The 20,200-nt window shown below is 48.0% G+C and overlaps 1 protein-coding gene across 1 annotated transcript in view; it reads left to right on the forward strand.

Moving 5' to 3' along the window:
- Window positions 1–20,200, forward strand: part of LOC144111880 (uncharacterized) — a 116,609-nt gene that overhangs the window by 70,011 nt on the left and 26,398 nt on the right. Inside the window, exons 17-18 of the mRNA XM_077644908.1 lie at window positions 9,589–9,669; window positions 9,975–10,039. Coding sequence (XP_077501034.1) covers window positions 9,589–9,669; window positions 9,975–10,039 — 146 coding nt within the window. The remainder of the gene's footprint in view (window positions 1–9,588; window positions 9,670–9,974; window positions 10,040–20,200) is intronic.

The raw sequence follows: 20,200 nt of genomic DNA on the forward strand, positions 1-20,200 counted from the left end.
TGTTGTTGTAGTGGCAAAGAAAGATGGAACCCTACGGTTCTGCGTTGATTACAGACGTTTAAACAAAGTCACTAAAAAGGATGTTTATCCTCTCCCACGTATTGATGACTCCCTGGACCGGCTGCGCCACGCCAAGTACTTCTCATCACTAGATTTACAAAGCGGCTATTGGCAAATCGAGGTGGACGAACGCGACCGGGAAAAGACCGCCTTTATTACACCGGACGGTCTGAACGAATTCCGGGTGCTCCCTTTCGGCCTGTGCTCGGCTCCTGCAACCTTCCAGAGGATGATGGACACCGTTCTTGCCGATCTCAAATGGCAGTCCTGTCTCGTGTACTTGGATGACGTTGTCATCTTTTCTGACACATTCGAAGAGCACCTGAGACGCCTGCGCGCTGTGTTCGAAGCAATTCGGTCGGCCGGTCTTTCCCTGAAGCCCGAAAAGTGTCACTTCGCTTTCGAAGAGTTGAAGTTTCTGGGCCACATCGTGAGCGCTAAAGGGGTTAGCCCAGACCCCAATAAGACTGCTGCCGAGGCTGCTTTTCCTGTGCCCACCGATAAGCGCAGTGTGCGCCGCTTTCTGGGTCTCTGCGCCTATTATCGACGTTTTGTGCAGAACTTCTCTCAGATCGCTGAGCCCCTCACGCGACTCACGAAAGATTCCGAACCATTCTTCTGGGACCTGGAGCAACAGCAAGCTTTTGAAGACCTCCGCACTCGTCTCCAAAGTACGCCCACCCTTGGACACTTCGACAAGTCAGCCGACACTGAACTACACACAGACGCCAGCAACATCGGCCTCGGTGCGGTCCTTGTGCAGAGGCAGGATGGTCTCGAACGCGTAATCGCATACGCGAGCCGCACATTGTCACGATCTGAGGCAAACTATTCCACCACCGAAAAAGAATGCCTGGCCATTGTGTGGGCAGTAACAAAATTTCGCCCGTACCTATACGGCCGCCCTGTCAGGATCGTCAGCGACCACCACTCGCTGTGTTGGCTGGCGAACCTCAAAGATTCCTCGGGACGGCTTGCACGCTGGAGCCTTCGACTTCAGAAATTCGATGTCACCATCGTCTATAAGTCTGGTAGGAAGCACAGTGATGCCGACTGTTTGTCTCGTGCTCCTATCGAGAACAACCGAGCTGACCCCGACGACGATTCTGTTTTTCTTGGTGCTATCTCCACGTCCATCCTCATTCAACGCCAAAGAGACGACAGCAAACTACGGCCCCTCATTGAGTATCTAGAAGGAAGCGCTCAGTCTCCCCCGCGAATCTTTTCGCGCGGGCTGTTGCCGTTCTGTTTATGTGACGGCGTCCTGTATAAGAAAAACTACAGTCCAACAGAAGCTGTCTATCTATTCGTTGTGCCTACGGCCCTTCGCGACGAAGTCCTGCAGGCGAGCCATGATGACCCATCTTCTGGTCACCTGGGTTTTTGTCGAACTTTGGCACAAATACGGCAAAAATACTACTGGCCAAGGGTTGCTGCAGTTGTGAAACGTTACGTAAGAACTTGCCGCGAGTGCCAGCGTCGCAAGACGCCGCCGACTAAGCCAGCCGGCCTACTCCAGCATTTTGATCCGCCTCAGGTTCCCTTCCACCAAGTTGGCATGGACATACTCGGCCCATTTCCGGAGTCCTCGCTGGGCAACCGCTACATTGTGGTTGCCACCGACTACCTCAGCCGATACTGTGAGGCTAAAGCTCTTCCCCGTGGTACTGCTGACGAAATTGCGAACTTTTTCATTCAAAACATTGTGCTTCGTCATGGTGCACCCACCATTGTTTTAACTGACAGGGGAACAGCGTTCACCTCGGCCCTTACGCAGGAGGTTATGCGCCTAAGCGGCACCAGTCACCGCAAAACAACCGCTTACCACCCCCAAACGAACGGCCTCACCGAACGGCTCAACAAGACGACCGCCGACATCTTCAGCTTGTGCCTGCTGTTATAACGGGACACTGAGTATAATGCCGTTAAAAGTTTGTTTATGGAAAATATTGACTTAATGGTTCCTCTTTTTGGCTTTGTTCTCTTTTGTTTGTCAGCCAAAAACGCAGTTATTGGTGAGCAGATTGGGTTTGAAAATGGAATTCCTTTTTTTACCATTTTATTTGGACTTGCGCCGTCAAGAGTAAAACACAAGAAGGGCTACGTAACGTGTAACAAACATCTGCAAAAGTATACGGTAATGTCTAGAAGAAATCTATTTTAAGATGTCCTCTGCACAATGAGGCAAAAAGAGGTGTTATATGCCTGCTAAAACTCCGCCAACAAAGATCTAGAAAACTTCTTCGTAAGAACTCTCTAAGAACATATTTAGATATTTTTATTTTTTGGAAATGGCTGCTTATATGAAGCCTGTAGACACCAGATCAGAATGCTATATATTTAGAACCCTCTAAAATCAACCAGTGGGATTTCATCAGGCTTAGTGCTCATGCTTTTTTTAGAGCTGCAGATTTTATTTGCTCACATATGTGCAGTATTGCTCGAACCGCAAAGGTCAGGTAGCTGCCCTTTGCAGCATAGATACACATGCAAATGAGGCAAGAAAACCCGCTTCATCAGTCTCTGCCATAGGTTATTATATAAGTGTCCAATCAAAAAAAAACTAAATTGCGTGGCATTAAAATTGGAAGTAGCAGGATGCTTGCTTTGCAGAGGCCGCCTTACAAATTTCTCTTACACTGAGAAGTTTCGTACCTGCAGTTTCATACCTGCATACGTTCCGGAGTAATCTTCTCATCAGAGAAATTTTTAAAACATTTGGTGGAAAACGTATATTTAGAAAAGTTTATAAAACATTTGTGAATAAACCTCTTTTGTCAGTATGTTTTTAAAACATTTTTGGACAAGCCTCCATTATTTGATGAGGTGTTTTTTAAATGTTTCAATCTAGAGTTGCACGCTGTTAACATTTGGAGTTGTTTGAAGACGTTTTATAGAAGTTATGTGTTTCATGGGAAGATACTCCAAGATTTATATTTCTGAGGTGTACGGTGGTGGTGTAACTCAACCCTCAGGGATCTGTGCATAAGAAAAGCATATCTTGACACCATGCCGCATTTTGCTTGCGAAAACGGCCTGTGGTGGCGATGCCTGTAAATCATTTCTGGATGGTTTCTGTAGCTTATAAGGGTGCCGTTTTCAGTTAAAAGTAGCCTCCCTGTTGTTTGGTGCTCCAGTTGCGCCATTTGCGCTTTATACATTTACATTTTGCTGCGCAATTCTGCTCCAAAAGCGGAAAATTGATCAATATTGCTCCTTAGCTGCGCTAAAAAGAAGTCGCTGTCACAAATATTCTTGGAACCATACTGGCTTTCAGTTGGCAACCTACTAAAATGTCTCTGCAGTTGGCAACCCAGAGCACTTGTGGGCTGGCTCGTGGTTATAGTGTACTAGAATACTCTCTAGTGGCGCGAGTGGCGAGGCGCAGGCGAGCCGTTTTCTAACAGACGCCATGAGATGGCGCCACCGCAACTTTTCATAGGCACAGGAATTCGCGTAGTTTTGAAAAGGTCGTCTGTCATCTTGCGTTTTTCATCTCATTTACTAATAAGAATCGCTCATTTATTATTTCTTGCTGTTCTCCGCCTGTCAGTTACAGTGACTAGGCTTGTTAATTATTGAAACGCGTCTGAAAACCACGTACCTAAGCAAGGATACAACATTCCTACTGTCGCGTCGTCTGCTAAACTCCGACTTGCAGAGTGATTTTTTGGCGCAAAACACCATCGCAGAATGACAAGCGGTCAGCATGACATACAGAGCAAATTATTTGCGCGACCATTGCTGTGGTTTGAAGATCAAGACCCGAAAGCAATGCCATTTAGTGTGTGTACTCACAGCCATTTATTGTCCACACACTTTCAGAAGTAAACCGTTTAAGCTAAATTTTATGCGGCATTTTGAGCTCATATATGGCTCAGAGAAGTCAATGGTCTTGTAAATATGATTGATTTACTGCTATGATGTGAGTTTTGGTGTTGTTTTTGATGTAGTAATAATTATAAAATTGATGTCACAGCTATGTACACATGAACACCATATGAAGCTTTTATTTACAACTGACTTCAGTGCAGAAATGATCAGAAAAAAATCTTGTTTGCAAAAATCCACAACTTCCCTGCCATTGCCTTGTTCAGCACCTACTCAATTTAAGGTGCTTTGACGCCTGCCGCTTGCTGTCGCTGGCTCGATTAATGCTCTTGGTGAAAAAATGCAAACGAGTAGTTAGGTAAAATGCAGTTATTTCTGCAGCTATGGTATGAGCGTGCTCAGGGCATCCAAGCTCAGTTTGCTGCTTTTGCTTAGCAAGGTCCAAAACATCAAGCACATTTTCAGAGTGCAGCTCTGAAAGGCTAAAGCAGGTTGTGAATGACTCTTCGAGGTCAGCCACAAATTTAAACAACTTGCTTGAAGGGTAAAGTAACCCACCATTGTCCTTTAAACGGACAAGCTCGGCCATGTTTAAATTGTCCGCTGCCTCCTTGGTGAGCAAAAGTAGGTTAAGACACCTTTCACAACCCGTTTTTAGAACGCATTTTCGCGCGACGTAACCAGCAATGTAAAAGGTTAGCCTGCAGTCGCTTGATGCCACAACAATGGAAGAATGGTCAGGCACAGCTTTTGTGAGCAGGGCGTCGGCTGCATCCAAGTTTCCGGCATCGAGAAATCTGTCAATGAGTTTCTCCCTCCCAGTGCAAGTGTCCTGCTCACCAGCATCTGCATTCAAGAGTGAACTTAAAACAGCAGGCTCGCAGTTTCCTCTTGACACAGAGTGTGCAAGATTGCTGAAGCTGAGACAGTTCACTGTAGCAATGAACTGCTGAGGTGTAGGATGAGTATTGCATCCCGATGACTGTCTGACGATGCCAAAAAGATGTTCCACGGGGTCTTGGCTCACCCTGCTTGTCATTACATACTTGAAACCAATGTGTTGAGTCAAATACTTCAACAGCGACAAGGTACTGCATAGAGTTACACGCAGTCCAGTTACTGTGGACTGGCTTAGAAAGCCCCGCTGCCCATTTGTGTGGCGTTCCCACTCTGACAGAAACGACAGAAAAGAATTCAACTTGTCGGCCGATGCAGAGTTCGGACGCAGTGCTTCAGCTGGAAAGCGTGACGTCATGACTTGTATAACACCATGAATGATCCTGCAAGAGCAATGTTAATGTTCAATTTCAATCACACTTAGGTATTTAACTTATTTACGACACATAAATAATAAAGCGTTCAGTTAGTCATGTGGTCGTGCACCAGTTCACTATAGCACACTGTATTAAGTGAGACTTGTTGTCAGGCAGGCTAGTCCCAGTTTGATCTAGGCTGTGGTTGAAGGTTAGGTTGACAAAATAAGGCATTTTCTTTGTACCTGGAGTAGTGGAGTTATCATTCTATGATATGCAATACTTACTCAAAAAAGTGAACTGTCGCTGTTATGCTGCCGCACAGAGGCTCTAACATGGCTTTTTGCAGCTGAAGCCCATGAATTACTTTTTCACTGAAGAGCTGGAACGCAAAGGAGACTCTCATTTTCTCGAAATTGTTAGGGTTCGTATGGCTGGATGTGATGCATGCATAGCCTGCAGGGTAACATTGCTTCCGTCCAGCTCCACAGCTTTTCGAATAGTTCGCATTGTCACCTGCAGGTAAGGCAAATCAGTAATTATTTACTGCCAGTTAGAATGACTGGAACAAAAATTACAGAAAACAGTTAAGCATGCCGCTTTGGCAAATACTTACTTGGCCCTTTGGTGTTTGGAAATCCAAGCTCAACAGCCGGTTTCGAAGGCACTTTATGAGGTGAGGGAAGTCTGACATGAAGAAAAGTTGACGGTGCTCGTCTACAGGATGTGGTGCACTGCATTTAATGTGGTCCAAAGATGCCTTGATGCCCATTAATGTCCACATCCGTCAGTTCCAACTTGCTCCGTTTGATGTTACGAACTCAACCTTCAGCCCTGCTTTTTCTGCCAAAATTATGGCTTCAATCATGATCTTCGTTAAGGTACTGCCGCAAATGTTCCCTCTTGTTGCAAATGCTGCAAGAATTTGGGTCCATTTTCCAACAAACGGTACGAAAACCAGAACCATTCCGTGATCGCATGGTGTGTGTTTGTCCTCAGTCGATGTAAACTTGCCGAGATCCACGAAACCATCTATGTGGCCAGCCGTTGTCACAGAAAGATGCTGAGAGAGCTTCATCTCATCGACAATAATTCCACCGTGGCGTGCATATTCATCCATTGTGGCCGTCTTTTCACTGATGACTTTGAAGATCTTTGGGCAGAAACCAAACCCTGTTCTGTAGGATTTCAAATATTTGCGTAGAGTTGTTTTACTCGGGAGTGACAATATCTTTTCCTTCCTCAGGTGCTCATAAAGCCTGGCACTCTTCATTTTCATTATGAGGCACTCCAGGACCCATTCGTTAGAATACTGCATGCCTTTTGTGCTTTTTCTTGAAGCAGATTTAAACATGTGAAGTGTTGCTTCACGCTGTTTTGGAGGGAGACTTTCTATTCTAGAGGCAAATTCTTTCTCATTGATGTCTTTGTTTTTAGCTGCCATTGCTTTCAGTTGGCCCTTTAATGCAGTGGCACTGGTCTTCAAACGTTTTGTCTTCTGCCTTTGAAGTTTTAGACGCTGAGCAAGAGCTCCTTTCTTGGACACACGGGCTTTTAAGCTCGACTTTCGGGTCAGCAATAACTTTCGATGCGACTTGCACTCTGGGCAGATAAGTCCTGTCGATGAAAAAAAAAAAACGCAACTGTTTAAATGCTGGAATAAAGAATACATACATACGAGACTAGTACATGAAAGTCTCTTAAAATTACTTACCAACGGACGGGAGCACTTTATGCTGAAGACGCAGAGTCCGTTGCTGCATGTTGCTGCCTGAAGTTTCACCGTCAAGTTCGGTAACACCTGCCTATATTCATCATCCGTCATTGCTCCCTTGCAAACACAAGTTGCTTCGGCATCCTGCAGTACAGCTGCAGCGTCGCCAACAGAGGCAACTGTTTTTTCTGTGCACATCACTCCTTGGTAATAAATGTCAGCACAAACTTTGCCTCCGACAGGCTTGAAAACCACAGCTCGCTCATGCGTAATCACAAGCCTTGCTTGCATTTTCAAAGACGTCGCAAAAATTAACCCGAAACGTTCGTCCTCGAAGCGGCACCAGCTCGTCGAAGGAGCGAGTCCACGGAGCGACTGAAACGAGAAAGGCGAGGATTCTGTAGCAGCCAGCTCTCCCGGCTCTTGATGTTCGTTGTCAGCGCTGTTCACGTCCTGACACGGCTTCTTGCTTCGTGGTGGAATTGTTTGACAAGCAGATCTTTTCCTTTCAGTCCTCTGTTTAGGGGTTTTAACAGAGAGGTAGGCTGGACACCCAGGCAGCAGCGTCGGAATGGCACCGGGAGCTAACGACGGCTTGCCTCTGGGTATATGCACTTCAACGCCGTCGATTACGTGAACGTAGTCGCGCAATATGAGGTGGGCTTCAAAATGGTGCTCACACACTGCTGATAGTTCCCTGAGGCTCTTGTCGTCCCTTCGCATGTTCCGCTCCCACTTCCCTCGCAACTCGTCGTCTCTTGGTGCGGCAAACAACGATGCTTTAGGCGCGCCCGGGTAGCCGGTGCGGCAGCCTGGAGCAAAACAGTGAGAATCAGTTCTTCTTGTTGCCATAACTTCGTTAAATTCCCTGACACTGATGCTACATAGTTCCTGCTCACTGCTATCCCTACTTAACAGCAAGATACGAACGCTAAAGTAAAATTAACTGCGTGACAGCGCGCGCGCGAAGCGAGCTAAATCACACACCGCATTGCCATGTGCTGCCAACGTGCGCGCCGGAGGCTAGGAAAAGGCGCAGCAGCGCCCCTGGCGGCCGTCAGTGTCAACTCGCTTCAGCCGATCTGGCCCCAGCAGCCACCGGTCGTGCCACTAGAAAGTATTCTAGTTCACTATACTCGTGGTATAATTTAGCAGCCAGTTTATTCGCGCACATAGAGGAAGGAAAGAACTCTGGAGAGGCAGTTACATCATTTGTGTAGCTGGCTCCTCCTGCTCCCTTCTTGGCCGCTGTATCAGCATGCTTGCGCATGCGCAGCAGGCATTGCAGCAGACAACAACGCTACGCCTAGCATTACTATTGGCTACGCCGTCGGGCAGACTCCCAGTAGTCCTTGCAAAAGCCCGTGATTTCTAGCGCACTTTGGCGTGCAGCTCGGATAACGAGGGCCTCTCCCAAGTTTTCCTTCTTCCATGTTTGCGCATCATGTCGGTTACATCAAAAAATTGCATCATGTCAGTCAGCCCTGAAGAGGGCTGAACAAGTATCTTCTGGGTTGAGAAACAAAAGCTTGAAGCAGGCCCAACAAGGTCAAGCTTTGTTGGAACAAGGAATTTCAGCCTTGCTGATGCACTTCGCGAGCTTGATGAATTAGTAAAAAAATTCCAAGAAGCATTGAGATACAGTTAAACCTAAACGTAATGAACCTCCATATAGTGAATTTCTCGATACTATGAAGTTTCTGAATTCCCCAGCACCTGCATTGAAGCGCATGTATTTCAGACCTCCATGTAACGAAGGTATTGCGGTGGTTGACCTTGGTGCAACGAACTGGCTACGCCATCTCTCTGTTAGCTAGTGCTGCTGAGCCACTCGAAATTTGGCAGAACCACGCAGAAGTTTCATGACGATAAAGCACCGACATAAGACGAACGCCAATTGCAGCCAGCGGCTGCAGTTGACACAACGTGCCATGCTCCAGCGCCATCGGTGCATCTCTGGCACTTTCTCTTTTGGAACGTCATGCTACGTGGCATTACAACAGTTCATGCTCAAAAGCACCGAAAAAATAATAGGTCATAGCAAAAAAAGGAAAAGACACAAGCAGTGCACGACCATCGCTGCCGCGTGGCTGCTCGTGTGATTCCGATGCCGATAGCTCTCAAGCATTGGGAGCGGGGACGGTGGAGAGCACAGGCAACGCAAGGTGAGGAGTTCGTTTCCAGGGGCAACAGCAAGGGGATAACCGAGAGGATAACCGAGAGAGGGAACATGCAGGAAGAAGCATGTGCCTCTGCGGCGAGGCCGCGGTGCCCCTACCCGCCCTCCCCACCCCACGCGGAGCAGCATTGCGTGAGCCGCGGCGGGGGTGCCGGCTGCTGCCGCAGTTAGCGCGATCGCGAAACGTTTCTCCGTGTTTCTTACTTCGAGTAACGCTGTTTTTGTAAACATTTTCAATATGATTTCACCTACATTTATTTCTTATTTTAGTTTCAGTTATGCAGTGTGCTTTCGACTGTTCTCGCAGAAACTGCAAGTAACGAAAAATCCCACTTTTTTTAATTTCTTTATAACCAGGTTTAAATTGAGCCAATGAAAAAAAAGAATGTTTCTAGTGAGCTTACCACTATGCTTCTGCCAATCATATTTTACTCTCCAAGCTTGCTGCAATCTCTAGGTTGCAGAGCGAAAGTTTTGGTGTAGAGTAGAATGTTGTATTTGCTATCTGAAGAGAGCTGATGTGGGTTGTGCTCTTTGCACCTGCTTTGCAGCAATCCACCAAGGTCAAAATGGAGTTGAAGGAAATGAAACAACAGTGGGAGCAAGTCGAGGGTGAAGTGGAGTTCTGCAAGGTGAGCTTTTACTTCTTTTTATGCGGCGAATGCGTGTGAGGCTGCAGAAAGTAGAAGCCATACGTCACAAAGCTTAGAGAGGCGAGCAGCACATATCCGATGGGATAGCGCTGCTTTCCGCTATCGCGTCGCCTCCATGTATATGGTCTATTCATGCACTTTCGCATTGTGTTCGCTGCCAGATCTGTGTGGAAGTGGAAACCAACTACACTGAGGCTAAACATTTTGAAAGAAAAAAAAATAGGAACGCTGGGGCATGTTCAGGGATTTTGTACACTTACCCCCCTTTTTTTGTTCCTGTGCAGAATGCTAGTCCGAGGTTCATAGTGCTGCTTCGTGAGGAACAAGCGCAAACAGCTACGCTGCACCGGTGAGCTTGTGTCATGTTACAAGAGTTGCACTGGATGAAATATGTCTCTAGAAGCTTGCTGGTTGCTGTCCACTCAAGGCAGAGGGTGTTCTTCTCATGCATTGGATGCAATAACGTGGTAGCGTTAGAGCAAATGTCCAGTGAAGACCTTGGGGATACAATGAAATTCCTCATTGGTCTACAGGATTGCGACATCATTCCACCACCGTTGCATGTAGCCTGTGAGGAAAGAAAAACAGTTATGCTGAAAAGAAAAATGGCTGAGCTGGTACTCAAAGCGATGCCCCTTTTGTCTTGAGCCGGGCATGCTACCCTGCCATGGAGGAGCTTTGAGTGTGATAAAAGGAGGTCTTGTGTGAGCACCTTGCACTGCAGAGTAGGCTGCACAGCAGGCAAAAACATCCAGTTAATTAAGGTTACCAATTAGCATCGCCAGTTAATGTTGCCAACTAACAAAGCCTTTTTGCGTATGAACAGCCGACAGCCGCTTAATGTATTGTAGTGGCACCGGCATGCGGCGGAGTACTTCGCAGCTCCAAGAGATGGCACTTAAGGAATGCGTTTTGATTATGAAGGGTGTGAAGCAGAAGAAGACTTGGAATGACAGTGCTGAGATGGGGTGAGTGATAAAGCATTGTGTTGGAGAAAGAAAAGAATATGTAGGGCCCATGTTAGCGAACTGGTGTAGAAAGAGGACCTCAGGCCATTGATGGGATCCATTAGCGCTATCGTGTCATGTCCTTAAGGCAGAGCTCAAGGGCCATTTGCAACTAAATTTTACTTTGCCTAGAATGCCTCTCAATATGTTGGGTGCATCATAAAAATAACTGTAAGAATGTTCTACACTTAGAGAATCAGCACTGGTGTTGAAAAAGCTCTATAACAGGCGATGCGTGCACCTGGTAGCGTATGGCTGAATTGGTAGCGCGTCCCCGACTTTCCGAACGGCAACGCTATCGCGTGTTGGTTTGGACAAGAGAACAAAGAAATCAAACGAAACAAAACGAAGCCGTATTTATTCTTTAAAGGAAAAAGGCCAATAAGAAATGGAAATGAAAACAAGAAAACACACACTCAACACGCGTACAGCACTACAGAATAAAAGGAAAGAGTTCACCAGGTAGTGAGCGTCCCAGGTGAAGCGGGGATACCTTGCAGACAGGGCGAACGCGGTCAATGTAGTGCGACGCTGCTGGCAATGCGACAAAGGAAGCGGCGGAAGGGGGCCAGGTGGTAGTAGGAGCGGAGAGGAACACAGGGAGACGCCGCTGGTCTCCCGTCAACAGCCCGAAGAACTTGGCAGCTGCAGGAAAAGCATAGCCAGGTCCCGTCGACAGTGTCACAAAATGCCAGAGGCTTAAAGCAGGTTATCCAAGACTGCCTTTTGGCAACACGGACTCTCAGACCATCGGCTGCCACCTCCACACTTGCAAAGAATGCAGGAGGCTTGCGTCTGTGATCCAAGAGAGGTCACCGGCAGCATGGACCCAACGTCCGACGGCTGCCACCTCCACGCTTGAATGATCTGATCTCTACTGCGTTGCCTTCCTTTACACCTTGGCTCTCTGACATGTTAGCTCTCCGCTCCTCGTGCTCGCCGCGCTCTTTGTTGCCGTCGCCTCGTGCACACCCTTTGCATGCGCACATGCGCAACGCTGGGCTGGCACACGCAGCACTCCGCTGTCCGACGGACCACTGTCGACGCACTGCATTCGAAAATCCACGATGATTTGGTGTGCACCTGACATATGCCCACCCTTCGAAAAAGTTTTGTCGCAGAAAAAACTGCCATCGGTGCACACAACACGAATGTTTACGTGGGAAGCAGTTGATGCACGAACAGTAATGTTCACGTGATAAACTGTCAAGTTAGACGCCGCCGTAGTCACCGGACTTTACACAGGACACATGGAGGCACATGGAAACGCGCACAGAGGGAACATGTCAAACCTTATACACAGAGGGTCAAACCTTATGCATGTGACAAAAGGGAAAATAAAAATAGTACAAAATATCAGACACAAACTTTACACATGTGTATACCATAAAGGTGAATATGTACACACTGAGCAACACATAACCGGAGAACGAAAGAAGAAAAACAACCCACAAACACTACCAGGCCACATTTGCACAGGTAACAATTGCAAACACCGGATAGTAATAGTATACATTGGGTATCACTCTCCGGCAATTATAAACCACTCATGCAATCAGCGCCTATGTTTTCTGAGCCTGTCAGCCTCTTCAATTAAACAACGAAAGATGACGCTTGCACGGTCTCTTGGGACGCACGCTCTTCGTACCGCTTAAGCATATTGATGTGGAAGAGCTTCTTAGTGTGGCCCAAGTTGATCCAATTATCCACGTCACTGCCAGAAACCACGAATGGACCTCTTCACTGCATTACCAGTTTATTGTGGCTGCTCGGCAAAAGAATGAGGGCACAATCTCCAACCCTTAAATGCCGCTTCTTGCTGTTCCTATCTTAATATCTTTTCTGAGAATGTTGGGCACTCAACAGATTTTGATGTGCTGCTCTCACAGTTTGCTCGAGACGTTTTCTTAGATCGAGAATGTTTCATAGGTTGCCTTCGTGTCTTCTCCCAGCTCTTCCTTTGTCCAGAGCTCTCTGAGAACTGCGAGCGGTCCTCGAACATGTCCTCCAAATATCAACTTAAGCGGAGAAAGCCCCAGACTCGCCTGTGGTACCTCGCTATATGCGAACATCAGCGGAGCAATATAACGATCCCATGTTTTGGGCTGCTCTAGACTTAGCTTCCGCAGCATCTGCTTGAGTGTGCCATTAAATTTCTCCACCATCCCATTGCACATCGGATGGTAAGGTGTCGTGCTGAGATGTTTCACCGCCAAGAGATCATTGAGCTCTCTCATCATTTCGGAAGTGAAATAGGAGCCCTAGTCACAAAGGATCTCTCTCGGAAAACCTATACGTTAGAACATCCTCACCAAACCTTCAGCCACGATTGCTAAAATCTATTTTTGGCAGAGCCACGGCCTCGGGATACCGCATGGCAAAATCGATGAGTGAGAATATATCTGTTCCATTTCACTGATGTGGGCGACAGTGGACCAGCAATATTGTTACGTGGCGACCCGCTGAAGAGTGAGGCGAGATGTATGATAGCAGTGAGATGGTGTTTAATGGCGGCTGCCCTAGCGCGAGTGCTCCGTCCCGCACCACTGCCAGCGTCATTGTCTTCGTGACACTACCCGAGGCTGCCGAGCGATCGTCCCGATCGTGAATCGAAGAAGATATCGACGAAGAGTTGCGCTCGATGGTGATAGGTTCACAGGACGCTACAATAGAAATGGCATGGTGGTGAAGTGCTGGCCACCACGATGAAAGAGATTTGCGAATGAATCCTGGTCCATGAAGCTTACGGGCCGCAGGTCGCCAGGAGCCGACGGCCGAAGCCCTAAGACGCACCGAAAGGCAGGGGCAGGGGGGCTGTGTGTTCATGTGTGGACAGCGTCTCGGGCCGGTCGGGTCATGGGGTCGGGTCGCAGCGGCGGCGTCATGTCGTCGTATCTTGTGATCAAGGCAGGGGACGGGGCTTGGGTGAGCGGCGATGTCAGTTCGGGCTTGGCAGGCTGGAGCACGGCCGGCCGACGCGGATCAGGAATTCATGGCCGACGACCACGGTCGACACAGGACACTGAAGCTCCGAAACCAGGATAGGGGATGATACCCCGCACCTCACACCAAATGTTACGTGGCGACCGGCCGAAGATTGAGGCGAGATGTATGATGGCAGTGAGATGATGTTTAATGGCGGCTTCCCTAGCGCGAGCACTCCGTCCCGCGCCACTGCCAGCGTCATCGTCTTCGTGACAATATCGGCAGCGGCCCGATCAAATGGAGTGTCAATAAGAGGCATGAGTCCCAATAGAGCTTTCCCTACTTTGCCTTTCGGGCTCGTCCTTTGGCAGGAGTCGCACGAGCTGACATACCTCTTAATCTCCTCCTGCACTCCCAGCCAGTAGAATTGTTCCAGAACTCGATCTGTAGTCTTCTTAATGCCCTGGTGCCCTGCCAACGGGCTATCGTGGGCAAGCCTCAACACTTGTGATCGGCAAGACTTGGGAGAAGCACTACCTGTCGAACCTCTCTGCCAGAGGCGGTACAGCAAACCTTTTCAACAGCACATGAGTGCGAAGTGCCGTGCTTGCCATGGAACAAGTTCCCTACTTTCAACGAACACGCCTTCAATGACTCATCGTCTCTTTGCTATGCTTCTAACATTTCCTTGGTGAACCTCCTAGGACCAACGCTTAAAGCAGTATTTTCTCTCCTTCGTCCAGAAACTTCCTTTCCAGCCAACACCACTTTTCGGCCCTCGCCCTCACCATTTTTACTGGCGTCCCCGTCATTGACTATTTCAGGACATAATTTAGCAACACACCCCAATTTCTTCCAATTAATACCTGGATTTGGCGGCTCACGGTCCTGTGGTATATTTCCAATTATAACATCGTATAATGGTGTCTCCATGCACTTTACCACGGCCGTGCCAGTGAAATAAGGGAAAGCGATATAGACTTCTGCCTCGGGAACTTCCAGACTACTGCCATCAACAAGGAATACCGTAGATGTCGAGCCAGTGAGAGCTGAGTCAGAAACTAGGGCTCTCCGCACCACTACTGTATTGCTCCCCGTGTCCCGTAAAACATGTACGGGTAGGCCTCGGAGCTCACCCTCTAGTACAGGCATGTGTTTGGCGTCTGCAGGCTTTTTCCGGACAAGTCCGACCACTACCTTATCCTCAGCTTGTTCAAGCCTATCTGCAGCTGTGGACACCGTTTCGGATGCAACACACTCTGACTGAACACAACAGGACGATTTCTTCTGGTTTTTATGCTTTTTTTGAGCAGGAATTACATCATGCCCTGTTTTTCGGCAATAAACTCAATAAAGCTGCCTTGGCTTAGACAGACAGTCGGCAGCCTTGTGTCCCTGTCGGTTACAAATGAGGCACCTCCCTGACTGTCTCTTTGATGGAACATCCTTTTCCCTCGGGACGCCCACCTTGAACAATTCATTGAACGAAGACAAATTTCTTTGCCGCTCGCCCTCTGGAAAGTTGTCTGCTGCCTCAGCCATTTTGTCCAGTGTCTTGCACTCTCTTTCTCGAAAGAAAACTGACAGACGACTATGACAGTTCCTCATGAACTGTTCGGCCATCATCAAGTCACGTAAATCATCGTACGTTATGGCCGTTCCCGACATCTCGACCCATCGATCGAAAAGACTGAGCAAACGTGCTGCGTATTGCTTGCCTGTTTCTTTATCAAGCGGCTTACTTTCAAGAAACCTTTTGCGATAACCTTCTGCTGTAAACTGAAAATGTTGGAGCAAGGCTAGTTTTGGCTTATCATAATTCATTGAATCTGCTGGGGACAGTCGACCGAGCACACGGAGAGCTTCCCCAGTCAAAGACATACTGAGTGCTGTAGCCCATTTTTCCTTGGGCCAGCTGTGCCCTTCTGCGATTCGCTCAAAACGTTAGAGGTATGCATCCAAATCATCCCTGCGATCGTCGAAAGGCGGGATCAATGTGTGTGGACTAACCGCTGCTGAGGGCCCCTGTGCGGATTCTTGATTACCCCCTCCTGCTTCTGTGAGCCTTAATTGGAGCTGCAATCTACGCTCTTCAGCTTCTGCTAGCAACTCTGCATTCTCACGTTCGGCTTGTGCTTTGCGCTCCTCAGCCTCTGCTTGCACCTTGGCATGCTCGCCTTCGGCTGCTCGTGTAGCGTGTTCCTTTTCCTGCTCAGCGGCAACCCACGAGCACAGCTCGGCGTCTTTCAACCCCAACTCTTTGCCTAATTCAATTAATTCCTTTAGCGGGCTCATCGTTTCCTTATTAAAAAAAATTCATCAATATAAGTTAAACGGCTTCGTCCTGTCGCAGACGCCAATTGTCGAGAATTGGTAGCGCGTCCCCGACTTTCCGAAGGGGAGCTCTATCACATGCAAGTTCGAACAAGAGAACAAAGAGATCAAACAAAACAAAAACGAAGCCGAAGGAAAAGAGCCAATAAGAAACGGAAACGAAAACAAGAAAACGAACACTCAACATGCGTACAACACTACAGAATAAAAGGAAAGAGTTCATCAGGTACTGAGCGTCCCAGGTGAAGCGGGGATGCCTTGCCGACAGGGCGAACACTGGTCGATGTAGTGCGACGCGTCACTGGCGATGCCTCAAAGGAAGCGGCAGAAGGGAGCCAAGGGGTAGTAGGAGCGGAGAGGAACACAGGGAGATGCCGCTGGTCTCCCGTCAACAGCCCAAAAAGCTTGGCAGCCGCAGGAAAAACGTAGCCAGGTCCTATCGACAGTGTCACGAAATGCCAGAGGCTTAAAGCAGGCTATCCAAGTGTGCCTTTCGGCAACACGGACCCTCAGTCCATCGGCTGCCACCTCCGCACTTGCAAAGAACGCAGGAGGCTTGTGTCGCTGATCCAAGGGAGGTCACCGGCAGCACGGACCCAACGTCTGACAGCCGCCACTTCCACACTTGAATGACCCGATCTCCACTGCGCTGCCTTCCTTTACAGTAAACCTCAGTTCTCTGACACGTCAGCTCTCCACTCCTCATGCTCGCCACGCTCTTTGTCGCCTCGCGCACACCCTTCGCACACGCACACGCGCAACGCTGGGCTGGCACGCGCAACGCTCCGCTGTCCGACGCACTACTGTCAACACACCGGATTTGAAAATCCACGATGATTTGGTGTGCACCTCACAATGGCACAGTCAGGGACATGATGAAGGTATTGACCACTGAGAACCTTCCTCAAGCCGTGCCCAATCATATGAATATATTACGGACGGCATGAAAGGCTTGTGGCTGGAAATAAGGCTTGAGCCTCATTGGCAGCCCTGCTGTGGTACTGTACAAGAGTGTTTCAAAATTTTAGGAGCAGTTACATTGCTAAAACACTGGTAGACATCGAGGCACGAACACGCCTGCTGCCTTCCAATGCTCATGCTGCATGCATTTCCAAAGTATCGAAAACAGCTAACGTTGTCCGGCATACGGCGGTCCCCTTTATTTCACAAAGCGTTCTGGTGAGTTTCTTGCCTGGATGGGTCAAAATGAATATAAAACCCACATCACCTATTGCATTTTCAGCCAAAAAAGACAGTTTTTGCAAAGGCTCTGCTAGCAGAGCAGACATCTGAAACAAAAGGCGGTCTCTGCTTGCGTGTGTCCGTACGCAGTGCTGGAAATTCTTGCGATCAGCATTTGCATCGCTAATTGTACATGCTTGGAATGCATGTCCCCTCCCTGCGCTTTGTATGGGAAGCAGTTAGCTTCCGAAATGCCCCCGAACTGCTGGCCCTAGCAGCCCCTCTTTAGACCGAGTGGTACGTTTTTATGTTATTTTCAGCACTTGATAATGGTGGGCTTTCCTTTTCTCAAATTTTGGTTTGAAAAATGATTATTTTTGCGAAATATTTCTAATGTATTTGCCAAAAGTAACCGGGCAACGACGGTTTGTTTCTTAGCTGCATAGTGAAGCACTCATGGCAGCCCTCAAGCTCTGAATGTGTGTAATGTAAAATGAATGCTTGTACTCACTTTGTGACACTTTTTAGTTTTTAAGGCTGCTGTAAAGGCTCCCTTATACAGTTTAGAAGCAAAAACCTGTTACAATTGTTTTCATTTACGAAGACTCCATAAAGTATGTCACAATTTCCATGCACGTGGGATTATTGAAGTACACACGTCTTCCTTTCCGTGTGTCATCGGCACCAGCGTTGTTCCAAAGGGAGATGGAGAACCTTTTCCGGGGGCTGCCACATGTTGTAGTATATTTCGATGACATCCATTTCACTGGCTCGAATGATGTAGAGCACCTTCGCAACCTCAGGGATGTCCTTTCTCAACTCCGTGGTGTTGGCCTTAAGTTGAAGCTCGACAAGTGCCATTTTTTCGTCGAACAAGTTGAATACCTTGGGCACATCATAAGCAAACAAGGGCTGTCTCCAAGTTTGAGCAAAAGTATCTGCCATCCTTCTTGCACCTGCACCCTGTGACGTCAAGGAACTCCAAAGTTTTTTAGGACTTGTGAACTTTTACAGTCGTTTTCTACCAAACCTTTCCGGACGCCTCCATCCTCTGCATTTGCTTTTCATGAACGAGAAGAAATGGGTGTGGGAAAAGGAGCAAGAAAACACATTCAGTGGAGTGAAGCAGTTAAAAGCATCAGCTCCAGTCCTAGTGCATTTTGACCCAAAAAAACCATTGTGTCTCAGTTCTGATGCCTCTACGTATGGGAATGGCGCAGTTTTGGCACACCGAGAATCTGATGGTCGAGAACTGCTCATTGCTTTTGCTTCCAGATGTTTGTCTCGTGAAGAGCTGTGCAGCCTGCCAATCTTACCTGCGTACACCGCAACGCATTCAGCATACAATATGGCCATTTCCTTAGAGGACCTGGTCAAGGCTTCACATAGACTTTGGGGGCCCATTCATTGGTCATACTTTCCTGGTCATTGTTGACGCCTACTCAGAATGGGTTGAAGTTTTCCCAGTGAGTTCAATGTCAGCGGATGTTGTTATCAATTCATTCTGAACAGCATTTGCACAGCATGGACTGCCGGACCTCATCGTGTCCGATAATGGACCTGCCTTTGCAAGTGAGCAATATTTGGAATTCTTGACACGTAATAGAATACGTCTTGCATGCTTGTACCTCCCTACCATTCAGCTTCGAATGGCATGGCAGAGCATGTCGTACAGACTGTCAAGAACAAGATCAAGAAGAGTGGATCATTTCAAACCCATATTTCACGGTTCTTATTACAGAACCATACCACATGAAATCACAGGCAGTGCACCGTGTTAAATGCTCATGGGAAGGATGTTCAAGACACCTTTAGATGTTCTTCGCCCAAGTCTGCATAATTGAGTGCTGCTGAGACAGCTTAGACAGAAGCTGCAGGCCGATAAAGGATGCCATTCTTCTCCATTGCCAAATGTGGGTGACCACGTATTCACATAGAATTTTCAGCAGGGGCCACCGTGGATAGCTGCACGTGGTACAAGCACCACAGGCCAGTCAGCAGCTGCAGCCTCTCTCAGTGACGGTACTGTCTAACACAAGCTCGGTGACCACCTTCACCCTCAATCCCAAGAAGCCTCCCAGCCAACCGCTGGGCTCCTGTGACACAAGACGCTTTGCAGGCATCCAGAAACTGTGTGTGACACCAACCTTGCTTGAGCCAGCCTTGAGTGACACTAATGGCACAGAAGAGACGGCTATATACTTTCCTAAATCAGTGTGCAGCACGCGCATGCCCCGGTTGCGAAGAAGCTCTAGGAGCCGCAAGCTAGTGCAGCGCTACTCACCATAATGCTCTCCTTGAACAATCTAATGGGGGAGGACTGTTACAATGTTGTTCTCATTTCTAGTTTCGTTTTCATTCAGTCGTTCACGTGGCGCCACCAAGAGGCAGCGCCACGATCATGTGAGAATAAAAAGGGCACGGCACGGGCAGTGCATGTGTGTGGTTTGCACAGTGGAACACAGTGTGTATTCAGAGTGTAGCCATTGATGGCGACCGCCGAGCTTGTACGCCTCTCGGCAAGGGCCATCATGCTCGTAACAAAGCCTGTTGCTCAGTTACTTTTTGGAAACGGGGTATTGACTTCTATTACGGATGTCAACTCTCATTTTCACTGCTCTCTGTTGGCGTACTACTAGAAAAACGCCTTTTTACGGAGTGAAAATTTTTATTGTAGTTGGCCTTTAAGTGTCACCCGAATCTTTTTGGCTCATCCTCTTTAATTCAGAATTATCAACAGCTGACAATATTTTTGTTTCTGCAGAATCCAGTGGCATATGGTTATATAACAGTTTCTGTATGGGCGTGGGTTGGCATGCTGTGGCTGGGTTACTCTTGCTTTGCCCACTCGCTTCTCTGGTTGGTGGACAGCGCCTGTAGTCGTGGCCACACATCATATCTATGAAATGGAACGTGGCATGTCTGTTGTGGCACTGAGCCCAGCTATGACCACAGCAAAGCAAGCATTAAAAGCAGCCCAACACCGCATTGAAGCTTTGTGCTAAAGTTTGCGTTGAAAGTGCCTCAAACTTCATAGCGAGGTTAGCTGTGGGCTACATACA

This window comes from Amblyomma americanum, unplaced genomic scaffold, assembly GCF_052857255.1.
Source record: "Amblyomma americanum isolate KBUSLIRL-KWMA unplaced genomic scaffold, ASM5285725v1 scaffold_12, whole genome shotgun sequence".
Taxonomy (NCBI): domain Eukaryota; kingdom Metazoa; phylum Arthropoda; class Arachnida; order Ixodida; family Ixodidae; genus Amblyomma; species Amblyomma americanum.